This window comes from Glycine soja, chromosome 1 (genome assembly GCF_004193775.1).
Source record: "Glycine soja cultivar W05 chromosome 1, ASM419377v2, whole genome shotgun sequence".
NCBI classification, from domain to species: Eukaryota; Viridiplantae; Streptophyta; class Magnoliopsida; order Fabales; family Fabaceae; genus Glycine; species Glycine soja.
In genome coordinates, this window is record NC_041002.1 from 1385580 (window position 1) to 1405812 (window position 20233).

At 29.0% G+C, this 20233-nt stretch overlaps 1 protein-coding gene across 4 annotated transcripts; it reads right to left on the reverse strand.

The window, feature by feature from the left end:
- Nucleotides 1–2405: 2405 nt before the first annotated feature.
- LOC114408386 (alpha/beta hydrolase domain-containing protein 17B-like) lies at nt 2406–7809 on the reverse strand. Of its 4 annotated transcripts, XM_028371430.1 has the most exons (6): nt 7493–7808; nt 6974–7391; nt 5827–5863; nt 4604–4840; nt 4188–4235; nt 2406–3334 (listed from the first exon to the last, which is right to left on the reverse strand). In XM_028371430.1, the coding sequence occupies exons 2-6, from the start codon at nt 7291–7293 to the stop codon at nt 2753–2755; spliced, it is 1224 nt and encodes a 407-aa protein (XP_028227231.1). In that variant the 5' UTR covers nt 7294–7391; nt 7493–7808; the 3' UTR covers nt 2406–2752. The 4 variants fall into 4 exon arrangements, with proteins under 4 accessions (XP_028227231.1, XP_028227239.1, XP_028227224.1 ...); XM_028371438.1 differs by having other exon boundaries at nt 7000–7808; XM_028371423.1 differs by having other exon boundaries at nt 6974–7808.
- Nucleotides 7810–20233: the final 12424 nt, after the last annotated feature.

Sequence of the window (20233 nt, forward strand, 5' to 3'; positions counted from 1 at the left end):
CCAAGAAAAACACAGCCTAATGCAATTTTTCCAAAAGAAAAGAGTTTCGCTATCACCAAACTACATTTGCAAATGTACATAAACAAGCTACAAGTTGTAATTCCGTATTCAAATAGAGAGCACCTAAGTCAATTTTAATAATAATGCTGCATAACATTGCGTCCGATATTTAAAAGAAAAGTTCTGTTATACATGCATCAACTCATACAACAATTTTTACAACACTATTCTTTTCTCTAATTATCTCTACAACATCATCAATTATATGATTATATCTCATATTTCTCTTTCCTCTCGTTTTCTCTCTCTTTTTTATACAAATTGTTTTACAAATAACAGAGTATGAAGTGGGTCATCCTAAAATTCGTAACTCATAATAAAATTAAGGTTATTGCTTCATGCACTTCCCAGTTGCTTCTTGCACTCCCTTTTGTCTTCCGGAATGACCAACCCAAAATGTAATTTTACATTTCGGAATGCACTTCCTTTTTGATTTCCAGAATAACCAATCCAAAAGGTCAAAAAGATATTTCAGAAAGAGTACTATATGCAATAGTCTAAAATTAACCCTGACTGACCCAATACAAAATACCTTGTCATCCCTAACTTAGAAGAATTGTTCACTTCGAAGTAATGGGCCAGGGGTTGGCCCATAACTGTCCAGCCCCCTTTAGATGTCCATCATTACTCCCAAGAATGCATATTGTTAATGCACAAGATCATTCATATAGATCCGAAGAAATAGTAGTCATGTGGATAAATTTGAAGCAATTTCAAGTGAAGGAAGGCAACACAGTTCAGCAATCTCTCTCTGGCAGTTAAATTTTACAGGTATAAACAAATGAACCTCTTGAAGATTGGTTCAAGTTTACTCGTAACACGTTCCTTTACTTAAAGATTGGTTCATATGTTTGTCCACGGTACTACTCAACATGATACACTAAATATTAATTTTAGTGTCTATTTTGATCGATCAAATAATTTTCCTAACACCAAAAATCGACAAGAATAACACCAAAATTAATATTTCGTAACAATCGTCTCACCCTAACGTCAGTTTTGATCAACCGACATGCTTTTTTTATTATTATTATTTTTAAGAAAACCATAGGTATTGAAATTGATATTTCTTGTCAAAGATAATATAATATGAAAAAATTTCATACTTATGTTCAAGCAAAATTCATTAACATATTACATAACAACCAAAGGAGAAAGCCTTCAATTCAATAAGAGTGAATAAAGGATATCACATTAAGAACTCTCATACTTTAGTTCAGCCAAGGCTCATTATCATAAACTAAAGGAGACAGTTTTCTACTCAACATGACTCCATAAAGGAATCTTATAACTAAGTATCTTAAATGATTCATTTGAGTTAAGGATTCCTAATAATTGGTTTTGAGTTTGAATCTAGGATCTAACTATGTTAAATACTGGGGAGGTTTTTCCTGCCCACAGAAGTCCTTCCTATCTATCTAGCAGGAACAGATTACTTCCAGCAAAAAATACGTTGATCTCTACCCCTCCCAAAAAAAAACTTTGAATATCTAAACATCTTGTATGATTTTTTATATTATACAAGTGTATTAGTGGTGAGATAATATTTTATTCAATAAGAACTTAGATGTATTTTTGGACCCTCAAATTTCAGTCATTTTTATTTTTAGTCTTCTAAATTTATAAAATTTTTTAGTCCCAATTTTTTTTAAAAAAAAACTTTTGTTAAACTAAATACCAGTTAATACCACTAATCTGATTTATTTCTCACTTGGAAAGAACTAGATCCTAACGTAAACTTGTCTGATGAATTTCATGTCTCGTTTAATTTTATAATTTTATAATTTTCAATACATTTTAATTAATAAAGAGTCATAAAAAAATATGTTAGAAATTATGATCCTAGCGCTCCTCAAAGAGAAAATTACAACCCAAAGGAGTTTATCCACTTCTCACTTTTTATTGTTTTAAAAACTATTTTTCAAAAATAATTCCATACTAATAAAAAGGACGCAGGACTCCTAGACCATAGTTGATTAGAATTTTGAAAATTCTGTCCGTTATTTCAAACATATGATTCACACAAAAATTAAAAATTAAAGAAAATCAATGATTTTTGTTGCCTTTCTTTCCAACCAAGATAGTAACATTCAGCATTCACCCTGAGACATGAAAATGCTCGTAATTATCAGCTTACCCAATTCCTGCAACTCCATTAACTCCATTTTCGCTGCTAGATACGCATGGTAAGGTGACATCACTGAAAAGACTATTCAAGGTTGTTGTCTATTATTACAAGATCCAAAGTACAATGTTTAATTTGTAGTTGAAAATGTTTTGGTGTACGTTCCAACAGAAATCCAAAATATAGACGTAAAATGAATGCAAAAGTAAGACTCTTGATCTCTTGGCAAAATGACTTTTGCCTCAAAAGCAATTTTGTAATGGAGAAACAAACATGCACTAAGACAAGTACACTGCAAAACTTTAAAAGGCTACAGAATGAGAAGGATACAATGATGTCATTCATCCACTGCCTGAAAAATTAATTAAAACACCAATGTTTTATGAGTAAAAAATTCCAATAGAACTTAAGTAATAACTCCAAATAAACCCAAAAATAATAGAGGACACTGGATCATATCACTTTCCTACAATTGTCATCCTCTTCCTCTTTGTAACACCACTGCACAATATTGAAGGGTGTGTTAGCAAGACTTGACCATTCTATACAAGCATGTTTTAACCACCATTAGCCATTCTGTTTTCCATTTGTGCCATCACTGTGTTTTCCTACACAACATTGCCAGCAGAAACAACTCATGCAGCAATTTGGTCTTGCACGCTTAGGGTAGCAGCAGCAGCAGCTAGGCAATGACAATGAACATTTTGTTGCACAACAGCTAGGCCACGACCATTTTGTGCAGCAGATTGATCCGAAACAACTACGGAACTTGGGGAAGCAACAACACTTGCAGCTAGGTCTCCAACAGCATTCAGGACAGTTGATAGACCAGGAAACATTCATGCAGCAACAGCAATTAGAGCATTCAGGACATTTAACTCTACAACACTTCACTCTACAGCATCTACTACAGGTGCAACCAGTGTTTGACTTTGATTGGTTTGCACTTTGCCGAATCTTTTTGAGGCGCTTCTCAGTTGTCATGCTCTCCATTTCTTGGATAAATTTGCAAAGATGGCGGATGTAATCGGGGTAAAGCTCTAAGTTGCAGTGACCACCTCCTTTGATCCACAAGGGGTCATATGACTCCCTTGCCATCTTCCAAAGTCCATTACCATGTAACCAATTGACAACATCATCTTCTGTACCCTGTGAAACAATTTAGCAGATCAATCATAATACTTTATTTCCAGGAAATTTTAATACAACAAATTAGATGCATCATGCATGGGAAAATTTAAGAAAAAAGGGTTTGCCATAACACCTACACAATTTGTAATCCCGATATGCAATTAAAGTTCAACTTTTAGTTCTAAACAGTTAATTAACAGACATAAAGGAAACAAGATCACTATTCAACGGCATATAAGGATTACAAATTGTGTAGGATTACAAAAATTATTGGCCTACATCGACATTCTTCATCTAATTTCGGAATGCTTATTTTCAATACAAGCAAAAATAAAGTTCAAACTAATTAAATAAAGCCAGGCACATATAATCTAGAACAAAAGGGGAAAATTATCTTCAAATCAGTTTAATTGCAGAAGATGATAGCCTATGATGAAATTTGATACAATTTGTTTAACAAAACATTCAATTGGCAGTAAGTAGAACTAAAGCAAAATTTAATCAAACATGAATCTGGGTTAAGTATTAAGAAAATCTCTCTCACTATGAAGTTGCTAGTCGTTCATGTTTGAGGCATAAGCATTTCAAATGATTTTCTTTTCGAGAATAGACAATAGTCACATTACAAGTTTACTTCAACCATACACTATGTTAATTAGAGAATAATATCGCTAGTGAAGAATTTCCCCGATTCCCAGACCTTCTTTATTTTCTTTCCCATAACATACTGGACTATAATATTAGCTACCTATAAAGGGAAAGAACTTTAGTATGATGGGTAATTTGCTTTGTCCATATACTTGCTTTAAGTGTTAACAGAAACAAATACAGAGAAGAGAAGCAGCATGATTTCAGTACATCATATACTTACATGTATTACAAGTACAGGGCACTTGACCTTCTTTATTTTGTTGATGTTCTGCATGAGTTGAAATAAAAAATTACAATTAGACCAAATGAAACAGAATATTAGTTAATCCAAATAATGACATCTTAAAAAGTGAGTCTTCTTCAATCTTGCTAAAGATTCCATGAAGAGGTTAAATTCAAGTAGATTAAATAGTTTAGCATTATTGTTTTAGTTGATTTCATATTTTGGTCAACATAAAAAAGAACCACTGTACATTTAAAAAATTGCATACTCATCATTTTTCCTACATGCTTCAATTTTTATAAGTACATTATATCAGATTGCCTATATATTAATATATTATTTAGTATTCTCTGTCCTTGTACTCGAGTGTAAGCTGCATGTTTCTCATTAGTCAATAGCCTTCAATATATTACCTTATAAATGTCAAAGCAAAATGTGAACTTCACATGGCAGAGCACTCGAAGACCAGAAAGAATGCCACTGTGAAGAACCACACCTCTCAACCTTGGCAATTTAGCAGCCAAGTGCAGTGTTGGTCCACTTCCAACTGATTGCCCATACAAGATTACATCTTCTTGGCTAACTCCATACTCAGTTTCAAGGCATTCATATATTGCCTCTATGTCAGCATATGTGCTGGATTCACTAGGCTGTATGATTTTAAAGTATTGGAATTACATATCAATAACATGCATAGAATCTCTTGTAAATAAAAAGACCATTTATTTCTAACTAGACAGATTTCATTGCAAAAATTGGAACAAAAAAGTCAACAGGGAAATATGCCTCTGTCGTTTCCATTACAAAAGTTAAGAAAATGAAATAATGACATCAATGTAGATGTACACATTGCTCATCCAAGTATATATCAGAGTACCATAAAATCTGTCAGTCTACTAGTTCTTACTTAAGACATCATTATTAACAATTCACAATTACTATTATCAGAAACTTAACTAGTAACTTTCAAAATTGGCTTACTATAAATGGTAAATACTCCTCTAAGGTGTTGTTGGAAATTCAAGTGAGTTGAAGTCCCACTTTGGTTAAGAATGAGTTTGATAAATATAATATAAAGAGAACAAATTCCCATCCACCTAATTCCTTAATGTTTTGGGTGAAGATGTAATCTCATGTTCACTTTGTGATCTGGTTCTTAAGTCCATTGGTGCAGGTCTCCCCTGACTCCATATTAGATCTGATGGTTTGGCTACTAAATATTAAGTATTTTGAGAGAGTGGTAAGTGTGGGCTTTTGGTCTGGGCACATGTTTGTATAGCCATGTTAACCCATTTGTAATTGAGGAAGCTTCTGCTCAAGGAGGAGCATACTAATGTGGTGAACAAAAATGCCCCCAACAGGTATCGTGTGCATCAGAATCACTATCAAGCTCTTATTGACATTTACTTCAAACACAAGACAAAATAATAATAATAACAATAATAATAAAAAAAAGAAACAATTAAACAAAATGAAATTGTAAGGTGCATTGTAGATCAAAGAATAAAAAGTACCCTGCTTAAGGACTACCCTTTAAATTCAGCAAAACAGAATTGTGCTTATGTGTGTGTTGGTGTGTGTGGTCCATTCAATATAACAGAACATATAATGTTGCATTTGCCAAAGAATGGCCTACCTTGCCAGTAGATGCTCCATATCCAGAGTAGTCATATCTGCAAACAAAAAATTGCATAAAAACATCAATTTTCAACTTTAGTCTGGAAAGCGCAATACTTTCCAAATTTGATTCAATCAACTTCAAGTCCCTTAATGCACTAAATTGGGTCAAATGGTGAAGTCAATTGGTAAACTAAATCGATCTATACACAACCGTTCAAGCGCCAATAGCCACTAATCAGTCATATATCCATGAAGATGACAGCATTTTAAAAGTACAACAAATAAAGAAAGCCCTTATTATTATTATTATTATTATGTTTTTTCCTATTTTATAATTTAATTTTGAAACAAAAGGGTAACAATGTTGGAAGTGGTGAGGCGTAAAAAAAGGAGTAAAACATTGGCATGCTCCAACCCCACTAAACACCAAGAAAAACGCCAAGGCTACGTCGCCATCCAAGTATATAGGTAAAAACTGGGATACTTTATACAGAGGGAGAAAGAAAATGAAACGAAAAAGACAAAGAGAGATCAGCAAAAGATTGCTACGGACTACCAAGAAGAAGCAAGCCAAAAATACAAGCCACTTTTCTTTTTTTTTCCCTTTAACTTTTACTTTTTCCAATTTTTGTTTGTTTGTTTGTTTAGAGAAGCCACATTCAGGTGCCCCAAAACTCCAACTCCATTCACTTTCCACATTGATTGAAAAGATATTGTAGGAAAAAGGCATTGACATTCATTGGCATGCCATCTCTTATACACAAACTCATTCACCACCAGATCTAAAAAACACGCACGACAACAACTCATCAAAATCCAAACCAAACCAAACCAAACCATGAATAGATTGATTTACTTGATCTCAGATCTACACTAAACAAACCTATTAAAATAAGGGTAAAAATAAAAATAAATAAAAACATTAGTGGAAGAAAGAGAAAGTGAAAACAAGAGAGAGAAAGAGGGTAAAATTAAAAATTAAAAACACGGAGATAATTACAAAAGAAGGGTCAGTGATAACGTGCGGTCTTTGAAGTTCGAGAGGTTTAATGAAGTAAAATAAGACCAGACAAAGACAAAAACAACAAAAAAGAAGAAGAAGAAGATGATGATGAAAGAGGAGGAGGTTAAGCTTAAGCATGATTATTCAGAAAACCACTAACCCCATGAGATTAACTCTAAGATTGACCTTGAGTTGCACGAAGAGATCATAGAGTTGACCCAAGTCAGCGGCATTGCCATGAGAATAGAGAAGAGTGAGCCGCGCGTAGGGGTTTCTGAGATAAAACGCCACAATCTTGTTCCCATGCTTCGTGTCGACGAGGAGAACGTCCAGGGAGGTGTCATCGGCGTGGGGAATCGGAGCCGCCGCGGAGACCACCGTGAGCTTGCCGTCCTCGCCGCTCTTCTTGAGCTGGTACGTTGGCGGAGACGGCGGAAAGAAGGCGAATTTCGCGGCTAGCTGAGACACCATGCACCCCATTCACCCCCCAACAAGAGATGGAGAAGCTCAAACTCATTTGATGGGTTACAGAGACTGTGACCGCATCTGGGGCACCCCTTTGAAGAGTACTTGTTGTTCTGTGAAGAAGGTTTTTGGAGAGTGCAGAGAATGATAAAAATGGAAGTTTTGGCCCACTAGAGAGAGAAAGAGAAAGAGGGAGAGGGAGTGAGTTACTTACTTACTAACTAGTAATATGGATGGGGATGGCAAGGAACTATTGTCTATGGATGAGTAGAGTGTGTACTGTGAGATGTGGAGTGTAGTGGTGGCAACACAGAGTGAAAGAGAAAGAAAGGACAGAGGACTTAATTTTCAAAACTCAGTTTAAATTTATGTGCATGACTTCATAGTTGTCAGCTATGCAGAGCAGCACCTCATATTGTATTTCTGCTAACTGACATTTTTTTTATTGGAAAATGATACTTTCTTTCTTCTCTCTATTCAAAACAAACATTTATACCAACCTCCAGCAGAATGCTACTGGTCTCTCACACACATCAGTCTTACACCAACGGAAATATAAATGTTGATGTTATTTGATTCTTGCAAGGAGTTGAGGATCTAAATGACTTTTTACTAGTATTAATTATGGAAGAATTTATTTTTAAGTTTTTAAAACTTAATTTAAGAGTAAGTGCTAACGAATGTGTTTTAAAGAATTTATGAAACATTTATAAGTTGCTTTAAACCCATTTTAATAATCAACAAAGATCAGTCCAATAGATAAAATAAATAAATTCATACTTATGAAAATACATTTTTTTTATGTGAAACTTTATTGGTGAATTATTTTTAGGTTTTTCATTGAGCCTTAATATCATGTCTTAACTTGGTGAGTCTCTTAATTTCAATTCATCTAATTTCTTTTATAAAAAGAAACTTATTTTATGAAAGAAAAATATTACTAACATACACTTTCAAACACATTTTTTATTATTGATTTAAATTTATTAAAAATTAAAAAAGTTGTAATTTTAATTATATATTTAATGATTCTCTTTCTAAATTTTAATCAATAATAAAATGTGTTAAAAAAATATGTTACTAACCCTTCTAAAAAGATAAATAATTTATAACTTACATAAAAATAGTTGTTACCTACTATTTTAACATTGATAAAACTTATACGTGTATGCTTATACAATACTCCTTCTCGTCCTCTGTATAAAATAAATAAATAAATATATTTTTTGTATTAATTATAGAAAAATAGTTGTATTTTCAAATGTATTAATTTTAGTTTATATTATTAATTTATTATAAAGTTCATTGATGAAACATCTTCACATTCTCATACAAGTAGATGTATTGATTGACTTATCAATAATATAGGTTATACTCGTTGATGAGAAAATTATCACTTGAACTACGAGCAATGTCATTAAATATAATTATAACTTAAATCATTTAATTAAGAATTTCTAAATTTAAATTAAAATTTATGGTCTTATCAATAAAAATTATTGATCAGTTAAGTTATTTTAAAAAAACTAGATGATTTCTGCTAGTTTAAAAGAATTGGTTATTTTTTTATATATAAATTAGAGGAAATAAATCCTTACTTATTCAACACGTAGGTCTTATTTAGGAAAAAAATCTATAAATACTTATAAGAAAAGAGAATAACAAATAAAAAAGAATTAATTTATAAAATTTATCTCATTTAACCACTTTTCCAGTAGTTAATTTTAACTTTTAGTAAAAAAAAAAATATATTTTTACAAGCACATATTAAAAAATTATTCGAATAAATCTTAATTAATTTATAACCCAAACGATCTAAGGTGTTTATGTATAAGCTCTAAAGTAATGATTATATTTTGTTGTTAAATATATTTGAGAAACAGTATCCTGTATTTATTTTGGGGTGACCGTGGTTGGCATGCATGTGTGATTCATTCATGTTCTCCGGTGTCTGGGTACTGATTGCTTACACCTATATATATATATATATATATATATATATATATATATATATATGTCCTTTTACCCAGCACCAATTGCGAAGTAACGTTTCTCTGAAGATTAGACTAGACCCTTGAGAGCGTGCAATAGTGATCCAAGTGACTTATGAGTAGTGTGGCTCAATCCAGAACCATAAATTTTGTGGGATAATAATTCCATAATATTTTTGAGTCTTCATTTCTAAGTAGCCATCAATGTCAATTTTGATGGCTCCGTATGATTAATTATCGATCAAATCAGACATAATCATGTTTCGGAGAAAATATTCTTGATCAAAAGATAAAAAAGCTATGCACATAATGCGATTGCAAGGGAGAAAAGGCAAATTATTCATCATTAACAAGGTCGAATTTGGTCTACAGGTGGTGATAATTCGTTCAAAACCTCGATTTTCTTTTTCTTTATCTTTTGTTTGTTTGGAATTTTGTTTCTCTGTTTAAAAGAAAAAATGTGATTGGTGAAATGAAGTACGTGAAAGGAAATTGAATTGAATTGAAAGTGACGCAACGGACAGCGATAGGAGTTACTATTCAATGAGAATAATTTTTATTTTATTTTATACTATAATCTTCTGATGTTCACACTAACTTATGTACAGTAGTTTAATTTAATTCGTTTCCAAACAAAAGTAAGTTACCTGGGTAAAAATTAAATTTTTTATAAAATTAATTCTTTTAATCTTACTTTATTGGTACAATAACAAAAAAGAAAGAAAATCATTGTTGTTAATCAAATACTATGAAGGAACAATCCAAAAGTAATTGGTTGTAATAGAAATTTGAATGTAATGCTAAGTGGATTTGGTTCGTCTAAAATAAACAACTCTTTTTTAGAGAAGAAAGTAAGTAACATTAATTGTTAATGAAAATAATAATAATTATTATTATTGTGTCACATATTTAGTAAATTATTAATATGTTGAAATAACCATTAACTATTTATCACTTTCATTGCGAGAGATAGTTTTAAACTTTTACTTGTGTATAAAAAAAACGTATCTTTAGCAGAATTAAGAAAGTTTGTGTTATGTTTGATTTACTTTAAATACCAAATATTTTTTATTAACTTTTAAATAACAATTGTAAAAGAATAGTTGTTTTATAAATATTAACTAAATCTTAAAATTTTTTAAGTGGTTGCTTTCAGAATATATTGAAAGAATCTTCAAACCTTTAATCACAATATGCCACTAACAAAACTACAATGCCCTTCATAAACCGTAATCAACAGAATAAACTTTTTAGCAAAATGAAGAGTCTAAGTAGCCAACAAATTATAAGCCAAGAATAAATAATAATAAAAAACATCTACAATCTACAATAAAATAACAATATTCCTTCACAACAACAAAACATGACAAAAAAATTTGAAAATATATAAAAGAAACTATAACTTCTTCATCATCACATCAACATTTTATCATTTGGTTCAGCTAGGTAGCATTCTTGAATGCGTCTTACTTCCTGCTGGTTTCTCTTTTGACAAACAAACATGACTTAAAGCTTTTGCCAATAATAACCAAAGAAGCCTAATTACCTTAAAAAGTTGCCTCATTCACTAACAAAAATAATCAAATACGGACACTAGGTACAAGTGCAACCCATGCCTCTAATACACACAATTAAATGATAATAATGAATAAAAATTATGATGGGGCTGACATAGAGATAGAGGGAGGAGTACTAGGAAAACAAACCAAAATTGGAAGGAAAGGACAAGTCATTGTTGTTGCGATGTGTGGGACGAAAATAACTTGACTGCAGCAATAATATTGGCAAGGCAAGGCATGTGTGGCAGAAGAGAGAAGAGGTATGTGTAGGCACAAGCCAACAATCACAGTGAAAGAGAGAGAGAGAATAATAGTAATAATAATGATGCACTATGGATGAAAATTCTTATAACTTGCATTGAGTGAGGTAGAGCTTGTAGGGGAACACTTCACCAAACCACGAGAGATTTTGCTAATAATAAAACTTCTTTTTAGTACGTACAGTGTTTTTGTTTTTTCAACCAAACTTGCATCTCCTTATCATGTTTTTAGATTTATTGATTTTTGTAAACATTAAATTTTCTATACTCAGTTTTGTGTAAGTGTAATATTTTACAATTTTTCTGACTTCGAAAGTTCGATCAAAATAGTTAATCACAAAAAAAAATTAGAGAATGGCTAACAAAAATGAGGTACACCATGTTTTTATACTATCACTGGCAGAGAAAACTCGTTTATTGTTTTTATTTTATTTTATGTCACTTTTCTTATAAAATGCACTCAATAAAACACACACACACACACACACATATTTAGGTAAAAAATATTGATTTTGAGTTTTTGAAAATAATATATCCGTTATCCAGTATATAACCTTCAACGTGGGGTGGATTCTTGTGTATTAAATAACGTTCCTCTCGCACTTTATTGTTTTACACTAATTTTATATTCTTCCTTTCATGATTAAAAAAATAAAGTTTACATTTCTTTTCTCAATTTTTACCATGAAGTGTCGGGTTTGGAGTTTGTAAAGAAGAAACAAAGGAAGTGTAAAATTATAGTTACTATATATTTGGGTGGGCCAATTCACTCAGTTAAACTTTTTTTTTTTTACCATTTTATATGTGCAAAATATCCATCATTTTGACTTTAATTGAGTATCCCATTTCAACCAATTTTTTTATCAACAAAACTTGAATTTAACTCTTTATTTGAAGAAATGCAAACCCAATTTCATTTTGAATCATATAATGGTCTTTTGATTAAACTTTTACATTTGATACTTGTTTTTTTTTTCTTTTAATGGCCTTCTCAAATAAATTCTAAATTTTTATTATAAGTAGTATATATATACTAAATTATTAATCTGTGATATTTTTGTGACAATCATTATGAATATTTTATTATTGTTTAAGCTTAATATATTATTTTTTAACGAAAAAATAGTTTTCTTTCTATATCTGCTCCCCCCCTCCCCCCCCCCCCCAGCATCTCCCATGAGTTCCACCTTGGAATAGGGAGAAAAAAAAAGCTTCAATTTTGTACATTTTTTTAAAGGGCATGGATGCTTCTTATCAAACAATACTCAATTAGAAAAGGGAAGGAAAAAAAAACTCCTTACATGTTTCTCTGCAAAATAATGAGTGAATGCACTATTTTCATGGATAGGGATCCGTTCAGTTCTGGTTCTGATCTCTTGAGTTAAAGTTCAATTCGATGGAGAAATGACAAAAGGACAAACGGGGAAGAAACGATTTGGTTTTTGAGATAATGTGAGATTTGAGAAACAAAGTGTGACAACTGAACGAGATGATATGTTTGCCTTACACAGTTACACACTCAACTATTCATGCAAAGTGGAATCAGTGTGTGGTTTCCTTTTCATGCATTATTATGGCAACTAAGACAAGAAAAGTCGAGAGAATCGAAAAAGACTAATACACCAAGACAAAAAGTCAAATGAAGACGCATGACCCCATATTGATTTGCATACACACTTTGTTAAGATAACCCTATCTATTGCAGTGTAAATGTTATGTTTGAGACACGATTGCTGCTTATATGCCTAATACGTGTAACATGTGTTAAAAAATAATAATAGAGAAAATATATTTTTTATTAAAAATGATGAAAAAAATATGATAAAAAATATTTTAGCTAGAAAAGTATTGTTTGTATAATATAACACTTTCTATATGTATTAACGTGTTTTATTTCATATATGTTGATGGTTTGTGTTATGCTTCGAGATGGTAGACCATGAGGTGATAGGAATGAAGTTTTTTTATTTGTCTGGGATTCTAATATAAACCCTGCAGTGTGAGGAATGTGTGCGTTTGTTTGTTTAATATCTAGTGTTTCTTACTCTTGCGATGTACTATTTAAATTAAACTTAATTCGGGTAACTGAAGTGTTTTTAGTTTTAAGTTTTTAAAGTTTTAAAAATTAAAGTTCGTTTTTTAGATCTTGTTTGAGGTAGTTTTTAGTTTTTAAATTTTTTAAAATTGAAATTAGTTTTTAGTTTTTATTTTCATATTTTGTAGTTCCATTTTTTATTTTTGTTTTAAAAATGGTTAATCTAATAATTTTTTAAAGTTTACTAAAAGACGTGGGATTTTCACGTGAGACTCTGATGATATATATTGATCAGTGAAAGTATAACAGAAGCAAAAATTTATAGGCTTTTGCGAGTTAAATTCATATTGAGTCATAATTAGATTAGGCTAAAAAGACACAAATTTAATCTGTGCACAAATTTTAAAGGTGAAATCATACATTTCATCAAATTGGGTTTGATGCATATTGTGGATTATAACAGGTCAAGCCAAAAAACCTTGATTTAGTTCATGTTTCTAAAATAAGGTCTAAGTTTAGTAAAATTCTAATTTGTATAAATTTTTACCTGCTAAGCTCAAATCAGATCATGATTAAATCGAGTTAAAAAAGACTTAAATTTAATTCGTATTCAAAATGTAGAGTTCAAATCATTCATTTTATTTTATGAATTTGGATTAAGTTATTAGATCACAAGCTCACTATGGATTAAGACAAAAATCCACATTTTCAAGATTCTAAAATGAATTTTAGTTTGGTGAAAGCCCAATTTGCAAAGCTTTTTGTGAGATAAGCTCAAATTGAACTAAAAATGTCTATATTTAATCTGTTAAAAATTAAAGCCTAAACTAAACATTTTATCAAGTGTTTCAAGTCAGGTAGAATTTCTAACCGTTACTCCTAAATTCAATTCAAGATTCCCCGTGAAAGCTCATTTTATATATACAAGTCTTTTTATTTGCAAGTTAGGTCCAAAGTGATCCATAATTGAATTGGACCAAAAATAGTCATTTAACTTATGCTCAATATTTAAAGTTAAAGTCTTTATATTTCATTGAGGAGTTTAAGCCGATTCAATCATAGTCTTAATGTTGGTCACATGTTATAACTAATCAAGTCAAAAAGTTCTAATTTAATTTAGACGTCTAAAATGAGGTCTGAGTAATCTAATTAAAACTTAACGTATGAGAGCTTATAGATAAAAAACATCTCTAATAATATTGATATAAATGACCCAATTTATGTTACTTTAATTTTAAACAATTCAATTAATTTTCTCTTAATGGGTATTTTTATTAACAAGTTATTTAACTTCTAAATATTCTATTTCTCTCTTATATTTGATACAAAATTACAAAACTTATGAACAATTATTGTTTATATAAATAATTCCCTCTTATTTTAAACAACTCAAAATTACATGTGTCACATCAAAATAATATATTTTTTTTGTTAACAATCCATTAAATAACTCTCTCGTTTAAATGCTCTAAGCCAACCAAAAAAGTCAAATTTAATTAGTGCTCAAAATCTAAATTTCAAAACCTACATTTCATGGTGTGGAACTGGTCAAATTGATCTATATAACTCATGTTGTCATTTTTATCGAAACCAAATAGGGGAAGAAGAAGATTATATGAGAGGAGGAGAAATACATATATTAAAATATCATGATAAAAAAATAAAAAAACTTATGTTATACCTATTGCAAGTCTAATTAACAAGGAAACTGCATAGATATTCGACATGCATAGCGAGTGGTTGTCTTGTATTAATTAGTTGCTTTCAGATTCTGTGGTACTAGTCAAAGACAGCCATGAAATCTACCATTATTATCATTTGGACGTCACTAATAAAGTTTATGCTCTACGTTGTTGAGTCTACGATGCATTAATGATATTGTTGTAATTAGTGGAGGTCTATTTTTCATGTCATAAAGATGAAATTGAATTTTACAAAACAGATACTAGTACAGTATAATACGTAAAATAATCTGAAGAACGCCCTACGTAAATTGTTGTTTCAAATAAACGTCTTATATAATAATTGGTGCGGCATTTGTTGGAGGATGTAGGGTATTTGGGAAACATAGTTCCATATTCTCATTTGTCATGCACAAATTTGGACGAAAAGATTATCATTTTTATTTTGGTTTATATTTATAATTTGTCTTCGATTTGATTCTGATTTGATTTGTTCATAATACATAAAATATAGTAGTATTTCATTAATTAACGGGCACCGCCAGGATAACACAGACCATATTGAATTATGAGTAATGTTATATTTTCTTAAAAAAAATACTAGGATTAAATGAAAAGTAAACATGTTTAATGTTTTTAAAACTTAAAATATTTAACACTTTCTTTATTTAGTAAATAAAAAGATTTTATAAAAAGATATAGATTATTATTTAATTATTCATGTCATCATATCTTGATACTAGATAGAAAGGTAAAAATAATTATTTTACTAATCAATTTAATTGTGATACATTGTTATGTCGAAAATTTTATGATGGCAATTAACTAAAAAAAATATTTTATACGTGAATTTCAAAGTTAAGGTCAACATTTTTTAAATTATTTAATGATCTATATAATTTACAATATAAAACTTTTATATTGTGTTTTAATTAGATTCCTTTTAAATTAATAGAAATATATAATTTATTTGTTTAACCAAATATCCTTCTTGTGGAAAGTTAATGACTAATTTTATGAAGTATTAAGATTCATTTAAGGAATTAACCATTTTTAATATTTTTTTTTCATGAGTGAAAACCAAAAATCAAACTCATGAACATATATTTCATGAAAAAGGAATAAAGTTATCTATAAACTATATCACATAATATTGATTACAAACTTAATTTTAGTTAAAATTGATTTCAAAGTAATATAATTTAGGTTTAAATTAGAAGTAAAACTTAATATAAATTTTTTTATATAATACAAAAATTAATCAAAATATTATTTCAACTCATAATCTATTTTGATCCAAAACCAATTTTAAAATTTTTTATGTGAAATCAAATATATAAAAATTAATTCTTAATTCAGAATCAATTCTCTAACCTATATAAAATCAAACAAACACTATGTTCACCATCTGATTCCGGAAGATGAGTGACACATATGATAGTAATTTAGATTATTTTCATGATGATCTAACTAATGCGCTTGATGATAAACCGATGTTAGTTTCAGTTGTGAACACTGAGAGCAGTGGTGAGATGGTGAGACTGTCACATCATTCATTGCTAGAAAGGTCGAGAGGTTGTTTATTTGTTATCTGTGTTGATTCATTCATAGCATCTATGATTTGAAATTTGACTTTGCAAAATAAATGAATGGATGCAAAGATGTTGGATCTATTATTATTTTTATCTTATCCACAGCTTCAGATTTCATTCCTTCGGATTTTGTACATTTCACCTCACCACCATTTCAAGTGTCCCTACTGTCCTCATCTTCCACGTGTAGTGCTGGGAATATTTCATCATTATTTTTCGATAATAAAACAAACAAGACCCCCTTCATTAAATTACATTATTTAAATAAAATCATCATGCTTGCTTACTTTTTTTTGTTAGATTATAATTTATTTATTTATTATTATTATTTTGTTAAATTCTTCTTTGTTCCCTATAATAATTGGTAAATCTCTTATCCATTACAATTTTTCTTCTTCTCATAGATATTTGGAATATAAGTTTCGATAAAGTCTTACACTGTAATGGAGATCATATAATCAGGTTTTAATCTATAAAGTCTAAACAAATCGGATTCCTCACGATATTTAGTTCTGTTTTTCTAGATATTTCTTCATTATTATTTTAATACGTGCATTGTATATTATAAATATATTTTTTAAATAATTAAAATTTATAATAAAAAATAATATTAAATATATTAATTGTATTATAATTAAAATTCAAAATAAATAACTAACTTTAAATATATAAATCATATTTTAAATTTAAACCATGATATAGGTTTATTTTTAATAGTTGATAAATTATTTTAAAAATATTAATACTCATTTTTTTTATGGATAGTTGATTGTTTAGGGTTAGTTTTTATTAACTGGGGAATTTGAACTTGCAACTTATCCTCATTTTCTTTTTCCTTTACCACTAGATCAATTTTATATCTTCATTGGTATTCAATCTAAAGAGAGAGATAAAATATAGTAATTTAATTACAAATAAAAAAGATAATGTTCTAACCAAATTTGAAAGAACCTCCTCAAGATCCTCCTCCAACAATAGTGCACTCTAATGCTCAATGAGAGGTATACAAATATCAAAATATATGTTAGAATGATGTTTGTTTTCTTGGATCACCTTACAGAGGTGAAATTTGATTGTAAGATCTTAAATTTTTCTTGTAAGATAATGTAAATAGAAAAAAATATAATTATATCTTATATTTCCTTTAATAATAGACAACTTTCGGTATTTTGGGATCTTAATTTTTTAGAATAAACAACTTGGATCATTTTATCATAGTTGATCATCTAAAGTCAGACGTTAACTTTAATGTGACGTATTGATGACATAACACTTATATAAACTATTGACATGATGCTTATATAATAAAAAAGTTATTTAAAGTAAAAAATAAATACAATGCTAGAAATTAAATTCATGATTTTTTATTTAAAGATAAGATGATAAAATATTAATACATTTGCATTGTTTAGTTACTTTATAAACATTATTTTATATTTATCATTAGTTAAGTTATTCATTTTTTTTAATTATAAAAATTTATAAATTAAAAATTTGATATATAAATCTTTTTATTTTTATTTTATATCATTTTTAAATTATAATAAAATAAGAACAAATTTTTATATATAATGTTTTATTAATTTATATTAAAAAAAAATTTATAATAAAAATAAATACATGTAAAGTTAACTATTAAATATATTTAAATATTAAATATTTTATTTTAATTTATAAATTTTTATAATTAAAAAATTAATATCTCTTGACTAATGATACACATCAAATAATATTTATAAAATTAACTAAACAAAATAAGTGTCTTATTAATTTATTATTTTATCTTTAAACCAAAATTATAATTTAACTTAAATAAAATTTTAGAATTAAGATAGCGACATCCAATTTAAGGTAAGATTTTTTTTTCAAATTTAAAAGATACTAATAAAAAACTTGTACTTACTCAATTTTGAAAAAAAATGAGTAAAAGTTAAATTTATAATTTGTCAAATACAAAACTCTATTTTAGATCATCTCTTTGAAATTTATTTAATCAGACATTCCCTATACTCATCCAATCTTTAATTTTGGCTCACGTGACTTCTATTTTTAGTAGCCAAGTTCTTCCTTCCCTTTTTGACATTTTTCCGCTGTTTCTATACTTTATTTTTTAGCTTTCTTTCTTTTCAACAAGGTTCGGTGATACTGACCATATAGGTTATAATCTAAATCAAAAATTAACTTCTTTTAATGGCAGACCAATTTGCTTTTTTTTATAAAAGCACTCGACAATAAGGGCTGTAGCATAATTGACAAGTTATAGTCATTAACTCGTTTAGAGGCGAATAATGGTGTTAATTAAGGATTAAACAAATACCTGGGTTCAGGTCTCGGCAACGAAATAAACAAAATTTCTCCTTTTCATCCACACATTAAAAGCAAATTACCCTCTTGGGATTATGTTTAACCTGTTCCTTTTAATTAGTTCAGCAAAAGCAAGGTTGTTAAAACATGCAAATCGAATTTATATGCAATTGATTTCTCTTTTATTTCTCAAACAATATAATGTGCTCTACTTTAAAAGGAACTATAGCATATTTCCTAATTAAACAAATTATTTGGTTTAGCAATGGATAACTAATTTAAATAATACATGTGTGATTTTCTTAAAGTAAAATTTTGAGTTTAGGTTTTGAACCTGTAAAAAATAAAAGAAAAGGAAAAGAAAACTCTTAATAAAGAGTTGAATACATTGTAATTGTATTGTCAATGTTTGACTTGAAAAATTTACCTTCCGTAAAAATATTGGTGGTCCTGAAAATAATTAATTAATTAATTTTTTTTGTTTAATTTATTCATGCGTTCGTTAATAAACCCTGGAGCCTGGAGGCCTGGACTGACGACACATCTTATAGAGAATCACTGAATATATCGCTTTTCTCAAATAAATTTGTGATATACCATGAGAATATATAGTTAGTCGTACATATAATCGTATCACTAGTAAGTATTTCATATATTATGAGTACTTTTTAATTTACTTGTATATAATACGAGTACTTTTTAATTTATTATTTTTTTGGGTTTAAGATATCCTCAGTTGAAAATTAGAAATTAATCTCACGAAGTAAGGACATCTATTTAAGATATTGATATCTTTCAATAAATATTTTTTTATAAAAATATATTTAAAGATCCAACTCCTAACAAAGACTTAAGTGAACAATGTGAGTAATGTATTTTTTAGTTAATAGTTTAGAAGTATAAAGATTATCCAAATAGGTTTTACATCTTATAATAAAAGATCCATAAATAAGCAATAATTCTAGTACGAATAAAATGAGGTAATTAATTTCCTACCCCAAAAGAAAATGGCTTCATTATATTATACATATATTTTAATTTATGACTTCATTTATATGTAAAACACTAAGACAAAGTTTTATCAGCATGTAAACTGTTACAATTTGTAAAAGCATATCCTATGAAGGGGATCGATGCATATCGTGAAATAACAAGTCATATACGTTTCATTTATACATTATATAATATAATACTGGATCAAAATAATTTGTACAGTAAACATATTTTTTTTTTTGACAGATAAACATTGTCGTTTTGCAATGCAAATATGTGATGCTGATTATGCTGTGCGCCAAATCCATATTAGTAATTAATAATACCCTAAAAAGCATAGTGCAAGTTTCATTGTAGTATGTAAATCATACACTATTCAGTTTGCACGTATTCATGTACGGACCCTAGTGTATATGTATTAGATTTATTACAATTTTGGTCTCATGTATATATACTACAGTTACAAGTTCTATTGGCTCCTCGAAGGAACATGCACAGTCCTCGGCAAGATTTGGTGACCCTCGTTGGTCATCGTAAGC